This window comes from Diadema antillarum, unplaced genomic scaffold (genome assembly GCF_040938485.1).
Source record: "Diadema antillarum isolate AM-2024a unplaced genomic scaffold, OU_Dant_1.0 seq00001377_RagTag, whole genome shotgun sequence".
Classification (NCBI taxonomy): domain Eukaryota; kingdom Metazoa; phylum Echinodermata; class Echinoidea; order Diadematoida; family Diadematidae; genus Diadema; species Diadema antillarum.
In genome coordinates this window covers 437,820-463,877 of record NW_027272137.1, presented here as the reverse complement: position 1 = coordinate 463,877, position 26,058 = coordinate 437,820, and the positions used below count along the sequence as shown (strand labels likewise).

At 38.1% G+C, this 26,058-nt stretch overlaps 1 protein-coding gene across 1 annotated transcript; it reads left to right on the top strand.

Moving 5' to 3' along the window:
- Positions 1–380: 380 nt before the first annotated feature.
- On the top strand, positions 381–25,840 carry LOC139708825 (leucine-rich repeat-containing protein 23-like). The gene is made up of 8 exons (XM_071620783.1): positions 381–503; positions 6,037–6,149; positions 7,170–7,344; positions 7,909–7,987; positions 8,376–8,506; positions 13,704–13,917; positions 23,605–23,759; positions 25,799–25,840. The coding sequence occupies exons 1-8, from the start codon at positions 381–383 to the stop codon at positions 25,838–25,840; spliced, it is 1,032 nt and encodes a 343-aa protein (XP_071476884.1).
- Positions 25,841–26,058: the final 218 nt, after the last annotated feature.

Genomic DNA, 26,058 nt, shown 5'->3' with positions numbered 1-26,058 from the left:
CGTGTGCGTACTAGTAATAGCGCTCGCAGTAGAGCTGAGCTGAGGAGAGAAGGAGCCTCGTAAAAATATACGAGCCAAAACTATACTTCTGAAAACTCAATTCAAATTGATAAATATATATAATTTCAAAATAAGCACTTGAATATAAATAAATTACATCCAAAAATTATTATAAAACTAAGTTTAGGAGAAATAGATTTATATATTGAATATTTTTATTTACCAATAGTCCATCCTCGTGCATACCCAGCTAAATCAAGTTTCCAAGCAACGAACACCCGTCCGTAAAGCCAGGAGCAACCGGCAGCGATATACCCGCTCAAGTAAATCTCATCTATACATTCTCTAGCCTTTAAAAGGGCTCTTCAAAGCCTGTAATAATGTCTGACTATGATGACCAAGAGTATGACGAAGATCAGGAGGGAGTTGATGAACCAGAAATTGACCAGGAAGGAGGAGGTGATGAAGAAGAAGGCAACGAACAAGAGCAGGAGGAAGAAGAGGTAAACGGATTACCAGCGGAGTGGTCCCGTTGCGGGCACGGGGAAATCATGGCGTTACAGTAGTTAGAAATCCGAAGACCTCCGCACTTCCGCAGGTCCGGGATGGAGTCGATTCATCTCATCTAACCTTAGACTACATCTCATAGATTGTCTTTAACCATATATTGTCCCTTAGTCGATTTGTAAAATAACAGACTGAATGATAAATGTTACACCCGTTATATTACCCCTCATTCTCCCTGTGCTGTGTCAAACTGCCCTTTTTTTTTAAAGACGCCACTGATGACTTTTACAGTAGCCTACTTTCAGATCCACTCTAAATTTGACTCAACTGTAGACCCTTCTAGTGATAATTACTAAATTAGTGTCCATTTAATCTAACAGTAACAGTGGCTCTGACATTGAAATGGCACTCACTGTACTCAAGTTGGTCTCTCTACTTAGTGTGAAACCAGTTCTAGAAACATCTATTCTAGTTAGACTCAATACTCCCTCTATTTATTCTTAATCTTACACTTACAGCTGTGGTGGAATAAGATTAAATAAATTATTATGATTATTCCTATCTGTGCACACACAAAGTAATTTCCTTATGGAAACTAGAAAAGCACTTGGCGAATGCAGACCTCCGCGAAGCCAGCAGCTCATTTAATTTCCACCCATCACATGCATGCTGAAAATCGAACAATTTCCCAATATGCCAGTAGAAGCCTTTTTATGCCTCCGCCACGAAGTGGTGCCGGAGGCATTATGTTTTCGGGTTGTCCGTCCGTCCGTCCGTCCGTCCGTCCGTCCGTCCTTCCGTCCGTCCGTCTTTCCGTCCGTCCGTAATGAATTTTGTGGACAGGGTAACTATCAAAAGCTGTTGAGGTATCCTAATGAAACTTGGCATGTATGTGTATTAGGGGGTGAAGTTGTGCCTATCAACTTTTGGGTGCACATGCTCAAGGTCAAAGGTCAAAAGGTCAAGGTCAAATACATAAAATTTCACTATTTCCACCATATCTATGCAATGCCTGAAGATATTTTCTTGAAAATTAGTGTATACATGTATTACCCAATTTAGATTCTCTGGTGAAAGTTTGGGTCGTGAGGTCAAAGGTCAAAGGTCAAAAGGTCGAGTAAAAGTATTAAAACTTCTTTTTTTTCTCTGTAAATTGGAAAATTGTTCAAGGTATCTTCATGGAACATAGTATATACATGTGTATACATGTACTGACTGGCAGTGATTATCTAGAGAATGTAGGGTTCATGGGGTCAAAGGTCAGGGGTCAAAGGTCAAGTGCAACACTTCAAAATTTTACTATTTCCCTCATGTTCATGCAATGCCAGCAGGATTAGTATTTTTTTTTTTTTTACACTTGGTGTATGCATGTGTAACCTAATAGAAATTCTCTGGAGAGTTTTTTTTCTTTTTCTTTTTTTATTGCCTCAAAGGTCAAAAGGTCAAAGATCAAGTGAAAGTGCTGAACTAACTTTTTCCTCCATATCTCGGCAGTGGCTCAATGTATCGTGAAACTTACTGCATATCTATGCATGTTCTACCTGAAAGTGATTATCTTATGAATTTTAGGGTCTAAGGCCAGATGAACATGGTAACAATTTACTATTCAGTACAGAAATTGCACTTTTTCTCCATACCGGTACCATGAAAATTACTCAATGCATAAATGTATGAATGGGTCAAAGTCAAGTTACAAAGTCCTTAAATCCCCAAATACATGCTCTCCTATTCATCAATTAAACCAAGTTCAAGGAAGGTGAACATTCAACACATTTCTGACAAACTTGTCATTTCAATATTTTGCCAGTTTTGTGAAAATGTAATCACACATTGTCCACATGTACTATCTAGCCCTATTAGGAGAATCATGCATTATGGCGGAGGCATACCAGTCGCCATAGCGACATTTCTAGTTTTGTACATGTAGGCCTACAGTATCTAGTGAGAAAGTGCCCGCACCTCATCAGGGGCCCGAAAACCGTCACCCCGCTTAAAATTGTTTTAAGCGCTCTAAACAAAAATTTATGCCCGGGACTGTGTTCAGTACGCTTGAAACTTGGCAGGGATACCACAACCAAGCAAATTGAGGTGAAAATCGAACAGTTTTTCGCGAAAATCTGAAATTTTATTTTTAATAGGAATACGTGTTATAAGTATCATCACTGTCACCCGCACGCAGTTGCGGGCCCCTTCCTTAGCGCACAACATATCCGCATCGTTCGCGTTTGACGACGATAGCTGCAAATTTTCAATATCGATCAGTGAACTTGTGATTCCATTGGAATTTTCAGCATTTTCCCTATATGTAACTTTGATTTCAAGGAATTTCAGTTCACGCACTTATGTGGACGAATGTAAACTTAGGCTCCAGTATGCACAGCTTGAACCCCCAAGTTCATTAACCCTGTATGCCAAAAGATTAAAAAAAAAATCCTTTAAAAACCCATAAAAATTCCCAGATCAACACCAAAAGTTAATCATCTCTTCCTTGAGTCATTACCGACTTTTCCTGCAATTTTTTGTCAAATCCGTTTACAACTTTTTGAGTTATTTTGCAAACAGATGAACATACATTGTACAAAAGCAGACCAACACCAATAAAAACATAAACTTCTTCCTTGGCGGAGGTAATTATAGACATAGAGATTAGAAATCTGCTAAGATCCTAGATTATAGTGTTTTGACATAAATCTAAGTGATGATATTAAATTCTCCCTATCGCATAGCTGATATCAAGCGATATCACCTTGCGATACCGATATCTGATCGATCGCTCTTGGGACGTACACTTTCGGTTTTGCGGTTTACCCACATCACGTCCTTCATGTACAGTTACTGTATATAGATATTTTCCATAATTTCGTTGTTTTGCATCATCGGCCCAGCATTCATGGGCCGCTTTGCAGAAGAATCCCATTCATCAAAAAGTTACAGATTAGAAAATGACTCTATTATTCGACAGATTATAAGACAGACTTTAATATGAACTGTGAATACTAGTACTTTGGTGTTCAATGTGCATAAAAGCGTACATTTGCACATTGCACGTTCATAACCGAAAGTTTATATCCCAAGAATTAAAGGTAAAGAAATTAGAGCGCCACATGCGTTCAGATGCGGAGAGCTACATATATGCGATATAGGGAGAATTGTCTCTCTATGTGTTATACATGAATACTGGTCAGTGAATGTGTGATCACATGAGAAAGTCATGCAGCAAGGATTGAAACATGAAAATTACTGATATTACAAGCAGTGACATCACATCGGGTAGATTTGAGACGGTTCAATAATACTAATAGGCTCTATACTCCAGAATTTTACTGGCTGTCCACAGAGCTAGACTTAAGATAATGATGCGTATCTATATGATGTAACAAATAATGCTTTATTCATCGTTAAGCTGCATCTTATTAGGAGGCTAGGAGGACTTTTTCTTTTAAAGGCTAAGAGAGCTGCTGCTCAATGGATAAAGTCATGTCAAGTGGCCCTTCGGAAAAAAAATGGAATGCCATGGAGATAGCACATAAAATGGATTAACTTCGATAGAGAATTTCATAAGCTACGGTATAACAAGCTCTATTAATCCTTTGGGTCCAGTATGGAAAAATTTGTACTTGTGAGCATGGTACCACACTGCAATGCACACTGCACCCAGCTAGGCATGGGCAAGATGCCACCCCGGATGCCACTCCGCAAGTGCTAGCTAGCATGCATGGAACAAGTCAGAGACTACTACATCTCGACCTTTCTGTATTTAAAATTAAAATGCACAACATCAATGAAATACTTAATCATGATTGGTTGAAAGTTGAGTTGAGTGGGACTCACGACCACTTGAAAAAATTCAGCTTGCCCAAACCTTCCAATCAGGTCGTGCGACCTAGTCCTACGACACTTCGGTGTTTGATCAAATCAATCAAACCAACAGTTAGAAAGTCAAGTAGTGTGCGGCGGGCTCAAAAGTAACATGACCTCTCCTGTACTGTAAGACATTGATATCAAAGTACACGGTGGAGTTCATCTTTTTTATGAATCAATACTAGAACTTCAGTTGCTCAGCTGCTGTATTGTTTTAATGTCACCACTATAGTAACTGTTTTGAATGTACCACAGTGGTACAGGCTCTTTTTCCAATGGACAAGGAACAAGAATATCACTGTAGACTTTAGGGTTGCGTTTCATGTAGTTTTAGGTCAAGGTCATTAATGAGGTAAATGTAGGGCATGACTGTTTTACACATTATTTCCTATATATTTGTAGTTGCCTTGCCATTCATTATAAAGTAGTTTTGAACCCTAATTTCATTACAAGTCTCTCGCTAACCTAGTTTCCTTTTCTTTTGATCTACCGACCTCCTAACCTACATTCACATCTCCTTCTTTGCATTCCATTTTAATATGTTCTTTTATTTCGTGCAGATTCCAACTTCTGTATTAAAAATCAAGAGTCTTTGTCCTTGAGAAAGAGACAAAAGTGTAATTGCTTTCAGGCAATCAAACAATAGTACCAATTACAATTAGATTATCGATTGATAAAAGACAAAGATTAAAAGTGTTAATAGATGGTGATTTGAATGATGGTATGAGTACCAGTATAATCCAGTATAACACATGAAAGTGCAGCATGATTATGTGCCCAAGGTCAAGGTTTCTGTGTATAACATTTCTCATTTTCCATTCACATGAATATTCTTGCACATATTTCAAAGAAAAAGAAGCAAGTTCTTTCATACAAAAGGCACTTTATGTTGTTCTGCAATAATATACAATTTGTATGTTTCAAGAATATATCGTCGCTGGGGCGACAAGACCTTGTATCGCTACAAAATGTCAAATGTTCAGGAGAGCCCAAAAACATGGCGGCCAAAGCACTACAGCGAATGGGATAGCCTTTCCTTTGAAATGCTGTGGTGGCTTCATTTTGGAATAAGACAGTTGGGATTTGGACAGGACATCACTTAACCCGATATTTGACCATTAATCCAAGAAAATAATTTTCACCAAAATTTCAGATACAAGGTCTTGTCACCCCAGCGACGATAGTTGCCTAGTCAATACGATGGCAGATGAACTGTCCTAGATGTGGTACATTCTGAAGAGCTCATCACACAGTAAATATTAATCTCCACATCATAAAATTTGATGAGCAAGTCATAATCAAGGTCCCAATTTGTATTTGGCTTTCTATTTATGTCTGTCTGCCCATTAACGTACTGTAAAATTGGCTTCTTTTTTTTTTTTGTGAGGGTGATTTTTCATACTCGACCAGGGTAGATGAATTTGGCATGTTTGTAATACCGTGGAATCAGGACATTAATTACTAGATGATATGGCAAGCAAAAATATTTGCATGCTTTTATCTTTGCACTAGCTTCTGGTTTGCACGAAATGTATGAAAATTACACACTGCAAAAATTTCTACTTATACAGTATGCACATTATGTACACATACGTATGAAAAAAATAAAATATGTAGTATATTATATGCATTACATTTTGATTTTTTTCTCTTTTTAATGCATGACAGAAACTCCCTGAAGTTCCACTGACGGAGGATGTCATAGCTGAGAACCTGTCATTACTCTGCAAAACAGGCAACGGACTGGCTCATGCTTACGTCAGACTGGATGTCAAAGAAAGGTATGGTAGGCCTATATGTATTTTAGCATGGAGCTGGCAACTCTCATGTAATTCACCCAATTCTAATTGTCTCACTCTGGTAAATGAATTCTCATGCACACTGAACTTCAAAAATGGAAAGCTTAACAATAGTAATGTCTCTGAAATCCCTGATGTTTTGCCCATTCAATATGCTCAAGCCCAAAGTTTTGAAACTTTCCAGCAGGCACACCCACTGTATGCACAGTCTGTGTTGCACCATTTAAAATGTAAAGATTGTCAAAACTCCCTACCGTACGGGGGGGGGGGGGGGGGGGGGGGGGGGGGGGGGGGGGGGGGGGGGGAGTGTCCGCCTTCCAATTTCCCCCTGGGTAGCTTTTGAAACATGATCGATGACAAACACATTTTCCTCTCTTTTACACATACACACACACACATACCCACACATATACACACAAATAACATATCATATGCAGCAGCATATGTACAGAAAAGCAATTTGGGAAAAGCATGTGGAAAAGGTGACTTGCCACTCTCGCACTGAAGTGTGTATATGTATGAGTAGAAGTTGACGGCACGTAATATGACTGCAAGCAAAATGCCTATCCACTGTTTAGTCCCACAAACTATGTCTTAACGCTCCTTGGTAAATGTTACGACTGCAACTGTCAGTATAATATCAGGGATTGGGTAGAGAATGCATCATTATGTGAAAACAATACACCATCTCTGTGATTATTTCTCCAAATTTAGTTATTATTTTCAGACATTAATAATAAACAGTGAAAGTGTTTCAGCCAAAATATGGCCGGATGAGGTGGATTATGGTTCCAATTAAACAGTGAAAATAGCACATAAAAATGTTGTTATGTAAAATGTTGTACATTGATTTCGGTTACACTTAGGCAGCACTCCTGCTGAAGCGGTTCCTAATTTTTGAGGTGAGCAATATGATAGCCTACTGTCTTATTTTCATAAATTTTTATGTTTTGTTTTCCGAGCTTTTATTTCATTTTACTTTGAATTTTCCTTTCTCAACAGAGAAATTACTGACGTCAATATCCTCAGTGGATACATCCATCTGCGGTACGTTGACCTTTCCCAGAACAGCCTCCGTGACATTTCACCCTTGAACTCCCTGACACACTTACTGACTATCAACTGTGACAGAAACCTTTTAACGTCAGCTAAGCTTGAGGAGCTACCATACTTGCAGGTATTACCAATCATTTTAATCCCTTAACTAATCTTTTAAAACTTTGCTAGTGAGGGGATTTATTTCCAGTGTCGGTCTTTGTAGAAAGTGCTTTGACAAATTTTGAAGAGATCCTTAGATTGCAATTCTGCAAGAAACATTAAAGATGATTTTATTCCTTGTGCACCCATGGTTTTAAATCTTGAAATTGGACATGCAGTGTAAAAGTTAGGTATGAAAGGTACCTCAATAAATTTGTTTAAATATGATTCAAAAGTGATAGTCCCATTTGTAGAACAATTTGTGGGTCTTGACCAGGAATGTAACTGTAAATATGGTGCACATTCACTGTTCATCATTTTCAAGTAGGTGTTATCTTGTATTCATAGCCATACAGTGTGATAGAAAATGGCTAATTTTATGTCGAGAAGATAGTATTATTTCAGTTTCTGTTGATATCAACAGATTTTAAACCTGCTTATAAAGAAAGGCAAGAAATATAAACATGCAATATCATATAGCAGGTCACATTGTATATGCTCATGAATTATTCAATTGTGTGTTGTTCTTATGTTTTTTTTTCAGATGGCAAGTTTCACAAACAACAGGATTACAACCACTGAAGGAGTGAATCACCCCCTCCTTGAATCACTGAATCTATCTTGTAAGTATCATTAAAAAAAAAAAAAAAAATCTTATGGGCTCAGTAGATGTACAATGTATTATATTTCTTCATTGTATGTATTGCATGGTATTAAAGTAATATCTATTTGCAACTAATTCTGTGTCTAGATCATGTAGCTTGAAGTGATGACTTCAAGTGGAATAAAAAATTTTCATTTAGGCCACTCATGGTAAAATAAAGATTTTTTTTTCCTTTTTTCTGTTTGCGTAAGCTGACTGGAATGTGAGAAGAAGACTGAGAAAAAGACCTATAAAGAAGACTGCACATCTCAATGAAAGACACAGTAGAGCAACGTGTAAAAAAAAAAAAAAAAAAAAAGACTTTGATAAAATTCTGATGTTGACAGTCACGACCCTCTCCCTTTCAGTCAATGAGATCACCATTATCAGTGGTCTGGAGCCATCCAGGCTGAGCAAACTACACACTCTGGAGCTACGGGGCAACAAGCTGACCAGCACAGAGGGAATTTATCTGCCCAACTTGAAAAATCTCTTTCTGGTAAGTTTTCTGCTCCTTTTCTTTGTGTATTTTTTTTTTTACAGCCTAAAATGATGCTATTTGTGCTATCTTTCTGTTCTGATATTGATAGGAACAATATGAAATGGATGTGACAAGTGCTAAAGAATAATCATTTTTGCATCATGCAATACACACAAATTCCATAAAGCAACAATTTGTCTGGCATGTTAAAAGTTAATGGAAGATAGCTAAGCCTGTAGAAAGCCAATGTGTGACTTTTTCTTTTCTTAACCCTCTATGTGCTGGGGCACAAAGCATTATGTACTTGCCATTTTTTATTTCAACAGCATTTAGTAATTCATCCAAACGTGACCTAGCTTGAGATGAGTAAAGTTCTCTCTGGTGTAGCAAAGTGTCTCAGTTTGGCAGTAAGGCCATGGAGACACATCATTGATGAGTTCATTAGGTGATCTCTATTCATTGTCATTTTTTTTTTTCAAGACAAAGAAAGCACTCTATAGACTGTGTGCAAATTGGCAAACAAGACAAACTAAGGGTTAACAATGCACAAGTAGCACTGAGACTGCACCCAGTAGAGAGTTCATGTAAAGCCAACTTTTCATTGACAAAAACAAAACAAAAACAAAACAAAAAAACAAAGGAGAATGATGGTAGTGATGAATATTATAAGTGTCCAACATTGTAAGTTTTAACAAATTAGATAATGATAACGACTATGTATAGAGCAAGCAGTCAATCACAATGTTTGTCAGAGTTTTACTGCTGCACGTTGGTCAATTGAAAAATTTCTGAAAACAAATGTCCCATATTTTATTTTAATCAATTGTGATGGATCATTTTTTTATTTTTCAACCTGGCCATGTCATTCAGTCAGTTTGTGAAACTTAAGTCCAGCCAAACTGATGGCGGATCTTGAGTGCAGTCAAGAAGACTAACATGTACAGTGATGAAATACCTGCACACACCTTTTTCAAGCACACGATTTATTACGCACACACACACACACACAAAAAAAAATAGCATATTAAGAAGATAAAATGTTAATTCCATCAAAGAAGCATGCTCACTCTCTTGGACAGGCCAACAAACCCTAGCACTCTGCCTCGCAGAGAGAGAGAGAGAGAGAGAGAGGTGTAGAGAAAAAACAACAACAAAACACTCTGTATCAGGAAAGATAAACACAACCTCCACCACTTGAGGAAATTGTAGAATATTTTATATTGATATTCCTGGTTTCAATTCATATTTTCATAGTTGCAAGAATAACAGCCTTCTGTGATGCATAAGAAGTTAGATCCCGCTTCTTGGTGGAGCAACTGGCAACCATTAAATTACCTTCCTGATATGTTAGCAAAAGAGTACTGTGTTTTCACTTTATTTTGCCAATTTTTAAGAAGTATAAAGCCAATGATCTCTAACAAAGAAACTTGAGTAAAAATGTGTTAGGGGTGTTCAGAACTTCCTTTCTTGCAATATGTTTGTTTGTATGTGTGTGTGTGTGTGTGTGTGTGTGTGTGCATACCTATATGACTGTTGAATAGATATGATGAATATGAATATGAACATATACAATTGTATGTTGAGCAGTTTGGAGGGGAGTGGAGGTTTTTGCATAAAATTTCATTCAAATTTGTTTATTGTACTTTTTGACATGAGAATACAAGTTATGTTTTATTATATTTGTTTTGTACGTTCATACATTCAAGTGGAATGGAAAAAAAGGTATATTTACTACTAGTATTTCTGTTTAGAGATATCTAACTAAATACAAGACAGTATCTAACTAAATACAAGACAATATGACATTTTGATTAACAAAATATAGAACAGCATAAGAGTTGAATATAAGAATTGGACCCCGAAATATGTTTTAGAAATTTAGACGGTAACTAAACCGCCATTTTCAATCATATAAATTGAAAATATATTTACACTATATCTCACTTGTGTACAATTATCTACAACATGTATAAACGTTATCATATTAATGCACATAACACAATAACACCGTGGCTTCTTGCACCAATCTTAAAGTAGATCTGATGTAGCGACATGATACCAGATACTGTATGTAATTAGAAAAATTATGAGGAGAGAAGATCATTCGAGGAATTTGGTTGTCATTGCTCACTTTTTGTGAGGTAACATACTTCATGTATTTGCATACTCCTTGTACGTGAGTCATCGTGTGATTGCCGTTTGGGGCAGTTTGTATATCCTTTCCGTTTCTCCAAAATGTCATTTGAGTTGGTCAAATTGGTGCTTTCAGAGTTGAAAGTATATCATTTCATGATATACTTAAATGTCATCTCACTCTGTGAGGCTTGGTATGGCTTTTGTCTTTATTGGCTACTCCCACCAGGGAAGAGGGAGGAAAAAATCATGATTTTATTATGAGCAGATCGAGGACAGGATTGTTTTGATTTGTGGAATAACTGTCATATGCCATTGTCAAGGCTTGCATCCTTTTGATTTCTTTTTTTTTATCCTTGTGTGTTCATTCTTCTTATCATGATTTTTTGTTACGATCAAAGACCTGAGGTGAATTCTCAGGTCTGCGGGATTACAAGCTCGTTGAGCATTCATTGCAAATCATGATGCATGCATGAAAGGTATGAGCAGCTCATTTTGTGATTGTCTATCTTTTCTCACAGGCTTGGTATCAATTTCATAAAAAAAAGACAGTGTTTTTCCCCAAGGTCAAACGTGCTCATCTGAAGAGGGCATGCTCCAGCTAGGGGCGTTCACACGCAGGAATTATTGGGTTTTTGCAATCCAGTGCAAAAATCAATTTTTATTTTATTTACCAGTGTTCACATTCACTGCACTGGACAAATTATCACAATGTCTCAGCAACAACAAAAATGAAAAACATGCAGTGACCAGAATGTGACCCAGGGTACTCCACTCTAGAGTGGGCCTATACACGTACGTGGCTAGTTGCATATATCTGGGATTATTGATAATGTCTCCATGTTGTTCACAAACACTGCACATGGCAAATTCTTGCGGTGTTTAAAAACTACCAAGTCGGAGTGATTTTTGCATTGTGATGCGAATCATAATTAATAATTACACATATTTTTTTGTATTTTTTGTATCCATCACACACGTGAAGTGATGCTTTTTGCATCCAGTTTCGAAACTCAAATTTCAAAAGCTGTTAATTTTGGGTGTGTGTGAATGCAGCTTTTGTTATATTTGCCTTCCAGGACATGTCTGAAAGGTACTGATAAGATTCTACTGGGAGGGGATGGTGATAAGGAAGATGGAAAGAATTGAGGGTCGTACATGTATATCATGTCTCCCCCACAAGGCTCATTTTCTATGACCGTTTAAGGCATGGAATTTGCCATGTTGTGCCTCTCTCTATCTGCTCATGATAGCGAGGCAAAAAGATATCTCAGATAAAGCAGCAGGTGTTAACGGCGATGGTTCCATGAAATTTGATGACGCATGGTCTTTAAGTAGGCATGTCAAAACAACCCTTTGCAATGCCAGAAACTTTGAATCAAAATACACAATCCTATTGACTCACCTTAGAATGACCATCCCTGCTGGCAGACAAAACAATTAAAAAAAGGCAAAACAAAATGAAAAAAAAAAACAAAAACAGTTACAGATTTGTAGGTGTACCCTGCAAGTGTAGTGCATAGCAAACATACAGAATGCAAATTAAAGTTGATGATAATAACGTGTGAATTAAGAGTCCGTATGTCATGCTGTCTTTATATCAGTGCATCCCCAAGGCATACGTGTACATACACAATTATGATTAGCATACTATATGTCCCTTTTTTTAAAAGAATCAAATATACACAAACAGCTGAATAAAGCACAATCTTGTAACAAGGCTAAATAAGCCATAGTCTCCCGGTAAGGCTATGTTTCGTCCTGCTTGCGAATTATTAGAAATCAACCAAGAAGTCAAAGTGGTAAAGAGAATCTCAAGGGAATGAATCATTCAGAGGGGATGATACAATACCCAAATTAACGTGATAATTACTATATTAGCATTTTTTAGCCATTTGTGCATTGATTTGCTGCACATCAATACCAAAATTGCACTGTCATGACGGCTGTCCAAATATTACCAGTCTAGTAATAATTATTGCATACTTCTAGCAAGATCCATTTTGCATTAGATAGGGTAGTTTAATACCAGGTAACATGGACTTTTTAGCAATCATATTATATTATATGTTCAATTTGATGAACAATAAAAAGGATTTAAAATCAAAGAAATCGTGCCTACTGTGGCACATACAATGTAGTTGGTGGCAGAAATTGATCACATTGTAGAGAAAGAATGAAAAAGAATAAGACTTTCTTATATTATGGTGTGACATGACTGTTGTCTTGCATGTAGAGAAGTTTGCACACAAACTGTGTGTGCTCAAAATGACTCAAATAATGCACGGTGTACATTGTACCATTATTCCTGTATGCATACATGTCCTTTTGTATGTTGCACAGTAATGAATGAGAATATGTGGTAAATTAGTATCATGTCAAGCAAAGAGCACAGAATGACATTGAAACAAAATTTGATCCATTTAACGATGATGACTCCAAGATGCTTAGTGAGTGCAAACAGTAAACAGCACAAGCGCTCAAAATGAAACCATACTTTGGTGAAATTTGCTCCATTTCATTCAAATATCTGTCTTAACTGTTGCTTTAATTTAATCCACTGCTTTTGGAGAACATGAATTCTTCTCTTGTATATTTTATGCATTTTCCGTTAATTGTCATGGAACTCTGCCCAATTACAGCAAATAGTTTTAGAATGTGAAAAAAAGTTGTGTCGTGGTCTGTATACATATTGCACTCCCATTATTACGAGCAGGGCTATAGTGAAACTCTTGGTACAACAAAGTAAAAATTCAGGTCCCCAAACAGGGGCCGAGCCAGGAATTGCGTGAAGAGGGGGCGCCTTTACAACATTTAAAGGGGACCCACGTGCCCCTCTATTTTCTTGTTATTTCTTTTAGTAGGGGTGCGCGCCCGATGCGCCCTCTCCTGGATCTGCCACTGCCAAATTATTACCTATAATCATTATGCTTCATTGTTTGGCTATAAAGAAATTTCGATATAACGAAAGCCAACTTCCCCTCATAAGGACTACGTTGTAATGAGAGTTGCCTGTAATTAGAATTCAATTATGGTTAATACCATCCTACCTTGACGTTTTCTCCCTTTCATTCCCATTAAGGCTGGCAACCTCATCTCCAAGCTGGAGGGTCTAGAGAGACTGGAACACCTGACCACTCTCCATCTCCGTGACAACCAGATTAAGAAGCTGGATGGCTTCTCGGAGAACATGAAGAACTTGCAGTACATCAACATGCGTGGCAACAATGTTGGAGACGTCAAGGAGATGGCTAAGATGAAGTGTCTTCCAAAGCTGAGGGCATTGATATTATCAGGTGAGAGTCACAAAGGGACTTACTACCTTCTTACAAGTCTTACAGGAGATGAAACCCCCAAAACACATGGACTGAGTAAATGCAGCAATATTAGTAGAAAGCATTAGTATTAGGAAAATCGGATACTCTGTAGAAAAGTTACGAATCTTTAAAGTCTCTGTGCTGCCATCTTTGGATGAGAAGACTACAATATTTTGTGATGTTTATTGTTATTATGTATTGAAAAAATTATAGAGAAAATTCATCATATTTTCACTTTTCTAGCATAAAAAAGAGCAGTCGACTTTAATACCTCTTTCAGAATGCAGGAGGAATGATATTACCCTTAACCCGTTGAAGACGAGTTCCGAGTATACTGGGGCAGGTGTCTATGGGAAATGTGTGTTGTAGCGAAATCAGCCCATCCTCAACGGGTTAAGATGTCTGTAAAAGTAGAGGAGATGTGCACTCTTCATACAAACTGATATTTGTGAGATTCTCTTTATATCTCTTTTATATCATTTTCCATTATGTGACATCACAGAATGTGTAGGCTTCTCATCCATTGAGGGTGGCATTCTAAAACTTTTTAACAAATCATCTGATTTTCCTCATACTTTCACTGACATTGTGTTCTACTGATAAAATCGTATTAACTGAATCCGCATGTTTGGCTTGTATAGCGCCATCAACGAGGCAGCACGATCATATAGATCGCTCTTAAGTTTTCGTCTCTTTTTTCAGACTTTTCGTGAGTTTCATGTCGGTAGTAGTGCATTAAATGGCAGAAGAGATTCTCTAGTACAGTTCTGTCATTTGTTGGACTGTTGAATTGACTTCTTGGTCGCTGATTTTCGAGCCATGAAGACCCGCTGTGTGCTTCCATATTGGCAGAAACAACTATCAGAACAGCAGCACGAGACACCGGGTGACTTCCCCGTGCGGTTAAGCCCAGCTTACTCCCATGTCTGACTATGTCAACTTGAACTCATGCTGTATACGGTCTTCCTACTCTGGACTTTTTTTTGTCCAGTGCCCTTTCAAACGCGAAGCTGTGACTTCAGCTCTTTGTGAAGAACTGAATGGAACGATTATGTCTTATCCTTGCGACGTTCATTCAGCTGTGTCGGCCGTGAGTGGACGATCTTGTCCTACTTTACGTTACACAAAAAGACAGCTCTTTGACATTAAGCGCTCCATCAGAAATACAAGACTGAATCGCATAGACGATAGTCTTTGGCGAGACTTACTGGACATCAACATCGCTAAATGCCGCACCACTAGAGCAGGTAAAAAGCGATCAAATAAGGCACAGACTGCTAAAGTCTATAATGTTCGTCCCCTTTTATCAGCAAATATACGAAAACCGCACATCAGCGAGAGGACCAGAAGCGAAAGCAACCTCTTAAGAGTAGATACCTCTGGAAATAAGCAAAGCGCAGTCCATTACACTCGTCTTGCTTTATGGAACGCAAGATCGTTGAAAGCCAGAGGAAGAGGCACATCTGTATGTGACTTTGTGGTAAATAACGAGATTGGCATCCTGGCTCTCACCGAGACTTGGCTCACCAACACAAGTCGAGATCATCACGTGTTAGCTACAATAAGAAAGACACTTCTGAATTATGACTTCCATCAGGTTCCCCGTACATCAGGTAAAGGCGGTGGCGTTGGTGTACTGCTCCACAAGGGTTTTACCGTGGAGGCCAATGATCAACGGAACTTTTCATCTTTTGAGTACAGTGACTTGCTGATTACATCACCTACTGGCAGCATCCGTCTAGTCACTCTGTATAGACCACCTACTAGCAAGAAGAACAAGTCTACCATAAGCGATATCTGTGAGGAGTTCTCTTCTCTCCTTGAAGTCCTTGAAACTTCAAACCATCCACTGCTCGTTTTAGGAGATTTCAACATCCACGTTGACAACTCAGCTGATCATGGCTCAATGACATTTCTGCGCCTCTTGGACACTATGGGTTTCTGCAATCACGTCTTTTTTCCAACACACGTAAACCACCATACACTTGATCTCATAATCACCAGAAGAGATGATTCCATTCTGACTGATGTGCTGTCTGATCAATCGCTGCCTTCTGATCACTTCGCAGTTACCTGCAATCTACATCTCTCTAGACCGCCTCACATTCAACGGAAATTCAAGTCTAGGTCGTTGAATAGCGTAAATGTTGCGGAACTTCGGACTGATATACGGTCCTCCACAGTCGTCAACGATCCCTCAGAAGATCCGGAAGTTTTAGCTGATCAATATAACAGTGACCTCCGCTCCATTCTTGATAGGCATGCGCCGGAAGTTCAGAGAACTATTACACTTCGTCCGCAAGCACCCTGGTACAACGAACACCTTAGGAAAGCCAAGCAAGAACGCAGAAGATTAGAACGACGATTCCTGAAGCCAAATTCACTACAGATCGATAAAGAGATGTACACAAAGCAGTGCAAGGCGTACAATTCTCTGCTGTATGAGACCAAGCAGTTATATTTTCGAGACAAGATAAAAAACTCAGATGAGAAGCAACTTTTTCGACTGATTAATGACCTAACATCACCGGAAGTAGCGTCACGCATAGCTGAGCATCATTGTCCTGAGAAACTGGCACGAGATTTCAGCGAATTCTTCACAGCGAAGATCCACCGTCTTCATAACAGCATCGGTCATGAGATGTATGATGACCTTTCAATATCTCCACTGCTAACGCAACACCAGTTCTCCAGTTTTGAGGTGGTTTCAGAAGCTCAGGTCTTGTTGATGGTAAAGTCATCGTCATCAGCGTCATGCGAACTTGACCCGCTTCCAACACTCTTGATCAGACGTTGCATTCCTGACCTGACTGCGGTCATCACCAAGTTCATCAACTGCAGCTTGCAGGCAGGTACTGTTCCGTCAGCTTTAAAGAGGTCTATAGTCACCCCTAGGCTGAAAAAACCTGAACTCTCTGTAAACGATCTTGGAAACTTTAGACCTATCTCCAACATCCCTTACCTTTCTAAGATCTTGGAACGGGCCGCACTGGAGCAACTTCAGGAGTACCTAGATGAATGCAATCTACTATCTCCTACCCAGTCTGCATATCGCCGGCATTACAGTGTAGAAACCGCCCTTGTACGAGTTCAGAATGATTGCTTGCGAGCCCTGGACAATCATCAAGAGGTCGTCATAGTGCTTCTTGATTTTTCAGCAGCCTTTGACACGGTTGACCACCAGATACTCCTTGATCGAATGTCACGTGAATTCGGCATATCAGGCAGTGCGCTTGAGTGGATGAGATCATATCTCGAGGGCAGGAGCCATGTTGTCAAGGTAAAAGAGAGTGCATCACCTCGGGTTCAGGACTCCTGTGGCGTTCCGCAAGGATCGGTTCTCGGACCCCTTCTCTTCTCGCTTTATACGACACCAATCTATGACATCATCTCCACTCATGGTCTGCAATCAATGATCTATGCAGATGACGTCCAAGTGTACACGTCATTTTCACCATCGGAGCGGGAATCGGCACTACAAAAGATCCACGACTGCATTGCTGACATTCGGTCCTGGTCGATGCGAAACAAACTAGTCATCAATGATGATAAGACAGAACTTCTGCATCTATCCTCTAAGTTCCTCGAAAGGCCCCCAGGAGTCGAACTGACCATGGGCGACACAGTCATTGAGGAGAAATGTGAGGTTAGGAACCTGGGAATCTCCATTGATAACACCTTATCACGAGAATCACAGATGAACAGTACTTGCCGATCCGCCATGGCAGCTATCAGGAAGATCTCTCCAATACGCACTGTCCTAGATCGTGGCACCACCCTCAGACTTATTCATGCTTTTGTCACGTCAAGACTGGACGCATGTAATGCACTTCTCGGTAACGCACATGCAAAAACCATCGCTAAGCTCCAACGGGTACAAAACATAGCAGCAAGAATCACAGAAAAGGCGACCACAGGCTCCCTGTCTGCAAGCGTGTAGAATACAAAATACTTCTTCTCACATACAAAGCACTCACTGGTGAAGCTCCATCCTACATTTCTGACCTCATCCACGTCTACACACCTCCTCGTGCTCTCCGGTCACAACACCAACTACTTCTTCAAGTCCCCCGCTTCAACACTCAATACTATGGCTCAAGTTCCTTTTCTGTCATGGCACCCACCCTATGGAACACCTTACCCAACTCTGTTCGCACCGCACCAACACAAGAGACTTTCAAAACTAAACTAAAGACGTATTTATTTAATCAATACTTGGATCACTTTTCTTAATTTCTTTATTGTTGTTGTAGTCAGTTGTATTGTATTACATATGTATTTTCTAATTGTATTGTTATTATAGAAAATTTTGTAAAGCGCATAGAGACTTAAGTGTAACATGCGCTATATAAGCAGAATGTATTATTATTATTATTATTTGTTCCCCTTGAAGTTCTCACAAAGGGGCTTGCCTTCTTACAAGTCTTTGGTTCTGATATTATCAAGTGAGATTTACAAAGGATCTTACCTCGTAGACTTACAAGTTTTATGCCTGTCTCAAGAGCTGCTTGCTTTTTTTTTTGTGTGGGGGGGGGGAAGAAGATTTTTTTAAATTCTTGTTCTGTCTCTTGTTGCAAATTATGCCAATCGAGTGCCTGTAAACTTTGCAAAAAACATGCACACACACACACACACACACACACACACATGTAACATACACCCACATACACAATCTCTGAAATGTGTGGGTTACTTCATTTTTATTTTGTTTTGTTTTGTATTTTGACAAGTTAGGTTGTATTTGATCATTCATATTTTTGCCAATCTTTAACACTCACTCTGCTTGGTGATGGTGAAATTCAGTTGTTTGTTTGTTTGTTTGTCTGTTTGTTTATTGCTGGCTTATGTAATTCTCGCCACTTTAGTTCATGCAAGTATGGTAGTTGTGGGAATGGACACTTTTTTTTCTTCTGTCTAAATATCTGTTTTAGAATTCCACATTTCCTATCAAATCAGCAAAAGTTCTGATGACAATAAAATTCATATATTCTTGTCAGGTTTTTCTGCCAGTAGAGTGAAAACCAAGTTCTTTTGAAATTTGGATTTTGCCAGTCTGAATGGGTCTACTTAGTGTGTAATTTATGCATGCAATGTATGTGTAATATGCCTTTAATAAGCCAGAAGATTATATGGAGCAAGCAAACACAATCACATTCACCAGTACTCACACACATTGAACACATTAGAACCATGACCCATCCGTCAGAAGCTACATCACACGACTGCAAATCAATCTTCTGTCATGCGAGGTACCCAAGAACAAAGAAGAAATTCTTGACCTTGATAAATGAGGCAGTTCTAATGCTGAACTTGACCATGTTATACTCAGCCAACCAGGAAACAATTTTCTGTTGTAGACCTTTGTCAATAGATTGTTTTCATATGGTTTCATTTTACGTGTGGTCATGGAAAGAGCAAGGTTTAGAAATTTTCAGCCTCTCATTTCCCAGTTCAATACATGGACAGTAAACAAGACATTTATTTTAGGCTTATCCCTTAAAGGGACATTCCAGATGATTTTCATAATATCACATCATGTAGTTTATAAATCGATAGTGCCATGTGTAGATTTCTGAAATTTATTGTGGCCCTGTAAAGCAAACAAACCAATACTGTAAAAAACAAGATATTTTTGCAGCATGAAATTTTCACGAATTGGAGCCGATGGCCTTTTTCGCGGCATGAAATTTTGGCAAGTTGCCTGTAACATTCAATGCATATAGTGTACAGACAAGAACTTTCGCGTGCATTTTAATTTCGCAAATCTTGGCTCTCGCGAAATTAAAATGCATGCGAACATTCCTCATTTTACAGCACTCTGAAAACCCCAACACAAATTACACTGAACAAGGATGACGACATAGAAGCTCACATATTCCAGTTATGTTGCAATGTACTCTAAAAGCGTGCATTTGAATTTCGCGAATTTCGCGAGAGCCAAGATTTGCGAAATCAAAATGCACGTTAAAATTCTTGTCTACACTGTGCACATTGATGTTAGGCAACTCGCGAAAATTTCATGCCGCGAAAAAGGCAGTCGGCTCCAATTTGCAAAAATTTCATGCCACGAAAATATCGTGTTTTACAGTAATTCCGTTACAATACTACTTGCTCAACAACTTCACCTGTCTAGAATGTATGCATGGTTCGACACTAACTTTTTTGTTTGGTGGCCCGATGGGGCCACCAAAATCCTAAATTTCAAATTTTTGGTGGCCCGAGAGAAAAATTTGGTGTCCCGAAAAAAAACCAATAAAAAACAGTGAAAGTCCTTTTTTTTTAATGAGTCAAATATTTAAGTTTTATGATAGTAAGAATTAGAAGTTGGACATAATTATCTACGAGTTGTAAACTTCAACAAACTTGCAACACTCACTCTCAGGCACTCATTCAGTCCTTTTTATCCATCCTTTAAACAAATTTAACTGCTAATTTCCGTTGCAAAAAGTTACGAATTTATTGACATACTTTTCAAAAAATTTTGGTGGCCCGAGGCAGGCCACCAAATTTGCCCTTTTTTGAAATTTGGTGGCCCGACTTTCATTTTTGGTGGCCCCGGGCCACTGGGCCACCGTTAGTGTCGAGCCCCGATGTATGCATGCTTTCTTGTTTTGTTCTGCTTCATTGAGCCCCAAATTGTGCATTCTTATACTGTATATGCCATATATTTCGCGAATCGCGAATTCCCGACGATTTTGCGAGTGGTTAAATTCGCGATCGTGGAGTCCTGTACTGAACGGAGAAATGTACATGCGTACGTAACATTCACATCGGGATCATAGTCAATGTTTTCTTGTGTCTTTAATTTCGCGAATAGCACCTGACTCGCGAAATTCGCGAAAATAAAAACCTTGCGAAATATTCGGCGGATACAGTATAAAGCTGCTAAAAGTCATCATTCTTGTTCACTGAGATTTGTTATGAATTTTGAAAACATTCTCCTTCCTCATCCCAATCATTATAAGTTCTTTAACTCTGTAAAATCTGTAAACCAAATGGAAACCAATTTATAGATGTGTAAATACAAAAGTTTGAGAATTATCCAGAGTTCTCCTTTAAGTGTATGGTTGGCAGGGTATACAGGACTGATATTACTTCATTTGAAACTTTTGTGCTTATGAAAGATTCAAACAATACTGGTTCACATTTTAAAGGATTGCTGTTTAGGCAATGTTTGAATACATTAGAAAACTGACAAATCCTAAAATTGGTGCATCAAGTTATTTGCAAGTAAGGCTCTATTAATTTGTGCCAATAACTGCTGTTTTTAGCATTTCCTATATGAAAAGAAAAATATTTCATCTGGATATCTTTCTTGTAAAATGTATTTTTAACCACCAGTAAAAATTCTTTTGCACACTCTGGTAGTTGAAAATTGAAATAGAACTGTTGGTGTTACCATGGAAAATCAGATACATGGTATTTTTTGTAGAAGCAACCTAACCCAAGTTGAAAGCCAGTGCAAATTCATCATCTCATTTTGATATGGAGAAGATGAAATCCGTCATCAAAGGGCGTGGTTTATTGCCCAGTAGATGTGATGTAATAATAGCATACAGCAAAGGCAATTACAGCAGCATAAGACTAAACCCCTGATAGATGAGTGACTATGGCTACGTACTACAGTAGTTGTAGTCATTGCAAGTTTAACTGCAGTAGTAAATTTTTTATTCAAAGGAGTGCACGCAGTCCATAAATGTTCGGCAAGCCAAAGTTCTGTATAATGTCCCAGTAAATCTGACTTTTGTAAGGTGAGTTTAATGCAAGTTTCAAAATGGATTTCACCTACATGTATTAGACCCGATATAACTGCTGGTATATTCCACAATGTGGTAACACAAATTGGTTTCACCAGATTTGACCCCCTGTTTTATTCCTTAATCATTAAAGAAAACTCATGACTTCTTTATGTGGGTATTGCGCAACCATTAAAGATACATCAAATGAAAGATAATGAGAATGGAGTTTTATATGATGAAAACCGCAATAATCATTAAATATGTCATAAAAGTTGATTTCCCTGTGAGGTCATCTTTACAAGGCCATATTTGTTTGTTTGTTTGTTTGTTTATTTATTCTATTTGAAAATGCAAGCATTTTGTGTAATGGCTCGATTATGGTGCCTCTTTCAGTTCGATTTCTTTCATGAACTGCTTTATGCACAATACTGCATGCAAGCATTTTGTGTAATGGCTCGATTATGGTGCCTCTTTCAGTTCGATTTCTTTCATGAACTGCTTTATGCACAATACCCGTATGCATTGCTTTCATATCCTTACTTTTGTAGAAGAAAATTTTTCAATTGTTATATTAAAAACGAAAGCATACTAATGTACATGTACATTGATTATTTAAACAAAGGCTGATTCTGCTAACCTCCTCAGAAACACTTGGTACAGACATATTTGTATTTGGTCAGTGAAGCTGTTAAAAATCTGCTCGTTGTCACTTGCTCTCAATGGTCATGTGGAAGGCAGATAAAGAGTTTGATTTGCAAAATGAGTTTGAAACTGCATTCTTGTGAATTTGAGATTTTTGTGGTTAAAGAGCACTGCTAAAAGCAGAGAAAATTATAAGAAAATGTTGGATATTTTTCATCATTACTTTAAAGGACAAGTTCACCTTCATATACATGTGGATTGAGTGAATGCAGCTATATTAGTAGAACACATCAGTGAGAGTTTGAGGAAAATCAGACAATCCGTTCAAAAGTTATGAATTTTTAAAGTTTCTGCTCAGTCATGGCTGGATGAGAAGACTACTATAGCTTGTGATGTCACATGTGTACAATGATATAAAGAAAGAATAAAGAAATTCAACATATTTCCATTTTTCTCGCATAACAAAAGAACACTAGACTTCTCTCTTTCAGAAGGCAAGGGGAATAATATTATCCTTAACATACATCAGTAACAAGTCCATGAAATGTGCACTGTATTCAAAAAGTAAAATTTTGTGAAATTCTCTTTTTATTTTCATTATATCGTTGTGCGCATGTGACATCACACACTGTAGTAGTCTTCTCATCCAGCAGTAATTGCGCAGATACTTAAAAAATTCATTACTTTTGAACGGATTGTCGGATGTTCCTCAAACTTTTACTGATGTGTTCTACTAATATTGCTGCATTCACTCAATCCACATGTACATGAAAGTGAACTTGTCCTTTCAGAATATTTTTTTTTTCATGTGGCTAATGAAGTATCACTGGAAAGGTGTTATTTTTGCTCTATCTGATAATAGACTTACATGTACTTTAATCCGTTGAGGACGAGTCTCGAGTATACTCAGGCAAGTGTCTATGAGAAATGCGTGTTCTAGCAAATCAGCCCATCCTCAACGGGTTTTAGTGTTTTAAAATGTCGCTTAACCTCTTTTGCAGTCAAGTTTTTCAGATATTTTGTCCTTTTTGGATGATTTCCTCATTCTTTAATAGTCCATCAGACAATGTCCCAGATACTCACCCCATCCAGGCCCTGTTTTATGAAGAGTTAAAATTGTTTATATAGTTGATTTCAACTGTAAGTCTGTGGCAGCCTATGTGGTAAGGAAATTTAAAATCAATTTTATCTTTTCATAAAACAGGGCCTCGGTCCTCTCCTATGTGTATGTAATCTCTTTTATTCATTCATATTCATACCTTTGCTGATCACTGCCATCCAACAGAAAATCCGTGCTCCGATGAGGATGAGTACAGGATGGAGGTGTTGATCGGCATCCGGAGGTTGGAGCGACTCGACAAGGATGAGTTCTCGGAGGAGGAAAGACAGGAGGCGGAGGAGATCTATGAACAGAGGAGAGCAGAGGAGCTAGCAGCAGATGTGAGTCTGATTCTACCTCTTCCTTTCTTCCTTTTCTTCTCCTTCCTCTTTGTTCTTCTCTTTGTTCTTCTTTCATCTTGGTCTTGGTCTTTTTTTTTTCTCTTCCTGCATTGTCTTCTTCTTGCCTGTTTCTTCTGCGACTTCTTCTGACTTTTTTCTTCTTTCTCTTTCTTCCACCTCGATTGACCTTTCTTACTTTTCATCTTCTCTTTCTTTGTTGTCATTGTGTAGTGTTTTTTTATATCATTATTGTTTTGATTGGTGTTCCACTGAACTTGATACAAATTTAGAACAAGCCCATACATGTATATACCAATTCCTGCAACTCACTTGGAAACTTTTATTTACCAAGTATGCTAAATCGGAAACCATGGAACATGATCACAATGTAAGTCACTGGTGTGAAATGAATGGTGAAAAAAAAGACAATTGCTGCATCTATGTTAAGCAATGATTATAAAATAATGTCAGTTGGTGTTGTCATGGTGATTGCAAAGTGATAATGATAAATGAAAATTGAATGAATGACATTTGGATTAAGATAATCATGAAGTGAATGATTAACTAGTAAGTGTGTTTCCTTTTTTTTTCAAATATTAAAAACTGATTTAAAACAAGATGAAGAAACTAATGACATGTCACTCCCCTATGATCTTTGTGACAACCTTCTATCCACCATTAATATTCAAACCATCATCACTCATATTTTATGCAAGAGGTGCAGAATTTCAAGTTGTATAACCGTCTCAATTCGTTCTATCTAAACAAATGAACTTATCGGTTGATTCACAAAATATTAATTCTCAGAGATGTGTGACCTCCCAGGTATCACTGCTTGACAAATGAGAGATGAAAACACTGTATTGTGCATGATGAAATATTCATGTCTTCAATCCATGCATACTTCAGTGATATTCACACTTTGATAGCAAATGCACCACACACACTTCAAATTATTCATAAGGTTCCCTAAACTTGAAGATGTCTTCCTTCCATTTTCAATTTCCTCCACAAGGAGCCCCCCCCCCCCAAAAAAAAAAAATCAGTTATGCATTATGTAACAGCAATATTTGCTTTATTTGTCATTTCTTTCTCTCTTCGTATACACTGACACTTGTGCACCTTTCAACTGTTATTTGTCATATTCAGTTCCTTTGTGGCGTCTTTTCTCGTCTCTTTTTTTATTACTTTTTATGTTATTTTTTTTTTTGACTGAAAATTTTTGAGAGAAAAAGCACCATAGGTTGATGGTGGAATGAAGTATCACCATGTCAGAAACAAAGATCCTTCTCATTCACTTTATGGACGTGAGAGAAAATAAAAAAGAGAAGGAAAAAATAGAACGCCGTAGCGTGGTGATGATACCTTCAGATTCCTAAAGGCAGAATTAAAACACCAGACTCAGTAGAACACACTGAACTGTACAGCATTAAGACCTCATTATGATTATTATCATTCTAGAAAGATTGTTAAGGTAATGATGATTATTAACTTCATGATTATTGTCAATATTGTTGGACATTATAATATTATTATCATTATTATTATTATCATTTTTATCATTATTATTATTATTATTAACACTGTTATCATCATCATTATCATCATCATCATCATCATCATCATCATTATCATCATCATCATCAAAATCATCATCATCATCAAAATCATCATCATCAAAATCATCATCAATACCATCATATCATCATTGTCATTATCATGATGATCTTTAGTTCCCCCCCCCCCCCCCCCCCCCCCCCCCCCCCCCCGCACAGTCCAATAATTCTCTTCTCTAGGCATTTGGTTAACCCATTGAGGACGGTTTGATTTTTGCTACAACACGCATTTCCCATAGATGCTTGCCCGAGTATAGTCGGGACTCGTCCTCAATGGGTTAAGAAGTTTGAATTTTGAAGACGGCATAAGATTTGTGAAACTTTCTACGAAAGCATGTTGAGTAGACTTCCAGTGAGAAAGCAATAATTCAGGTGTTCACTTTCCATAAATGTCTACATACATGTTGATTTCATCTTCTTTAGGGCACGGAGGAAGTCATTCACTCAGATGGAGAAGATGCCTAGTGTGATTTACATCTCTCAACTATGTCAACTATGCCAACTATTTGGCACCCTCACCATTCCCTCGACAACCATGCAGGATTCCCAAGAATCCCACCTTTTGACATTCTTGCATGTGCCTTGGACGACATGTGACTTGAGGCAGACATTTATGGAGATTCTTGTTTATTTCATTGGCATGCATGTGTGATGTGAATTTGCATTGGATACTTGTCCATCAC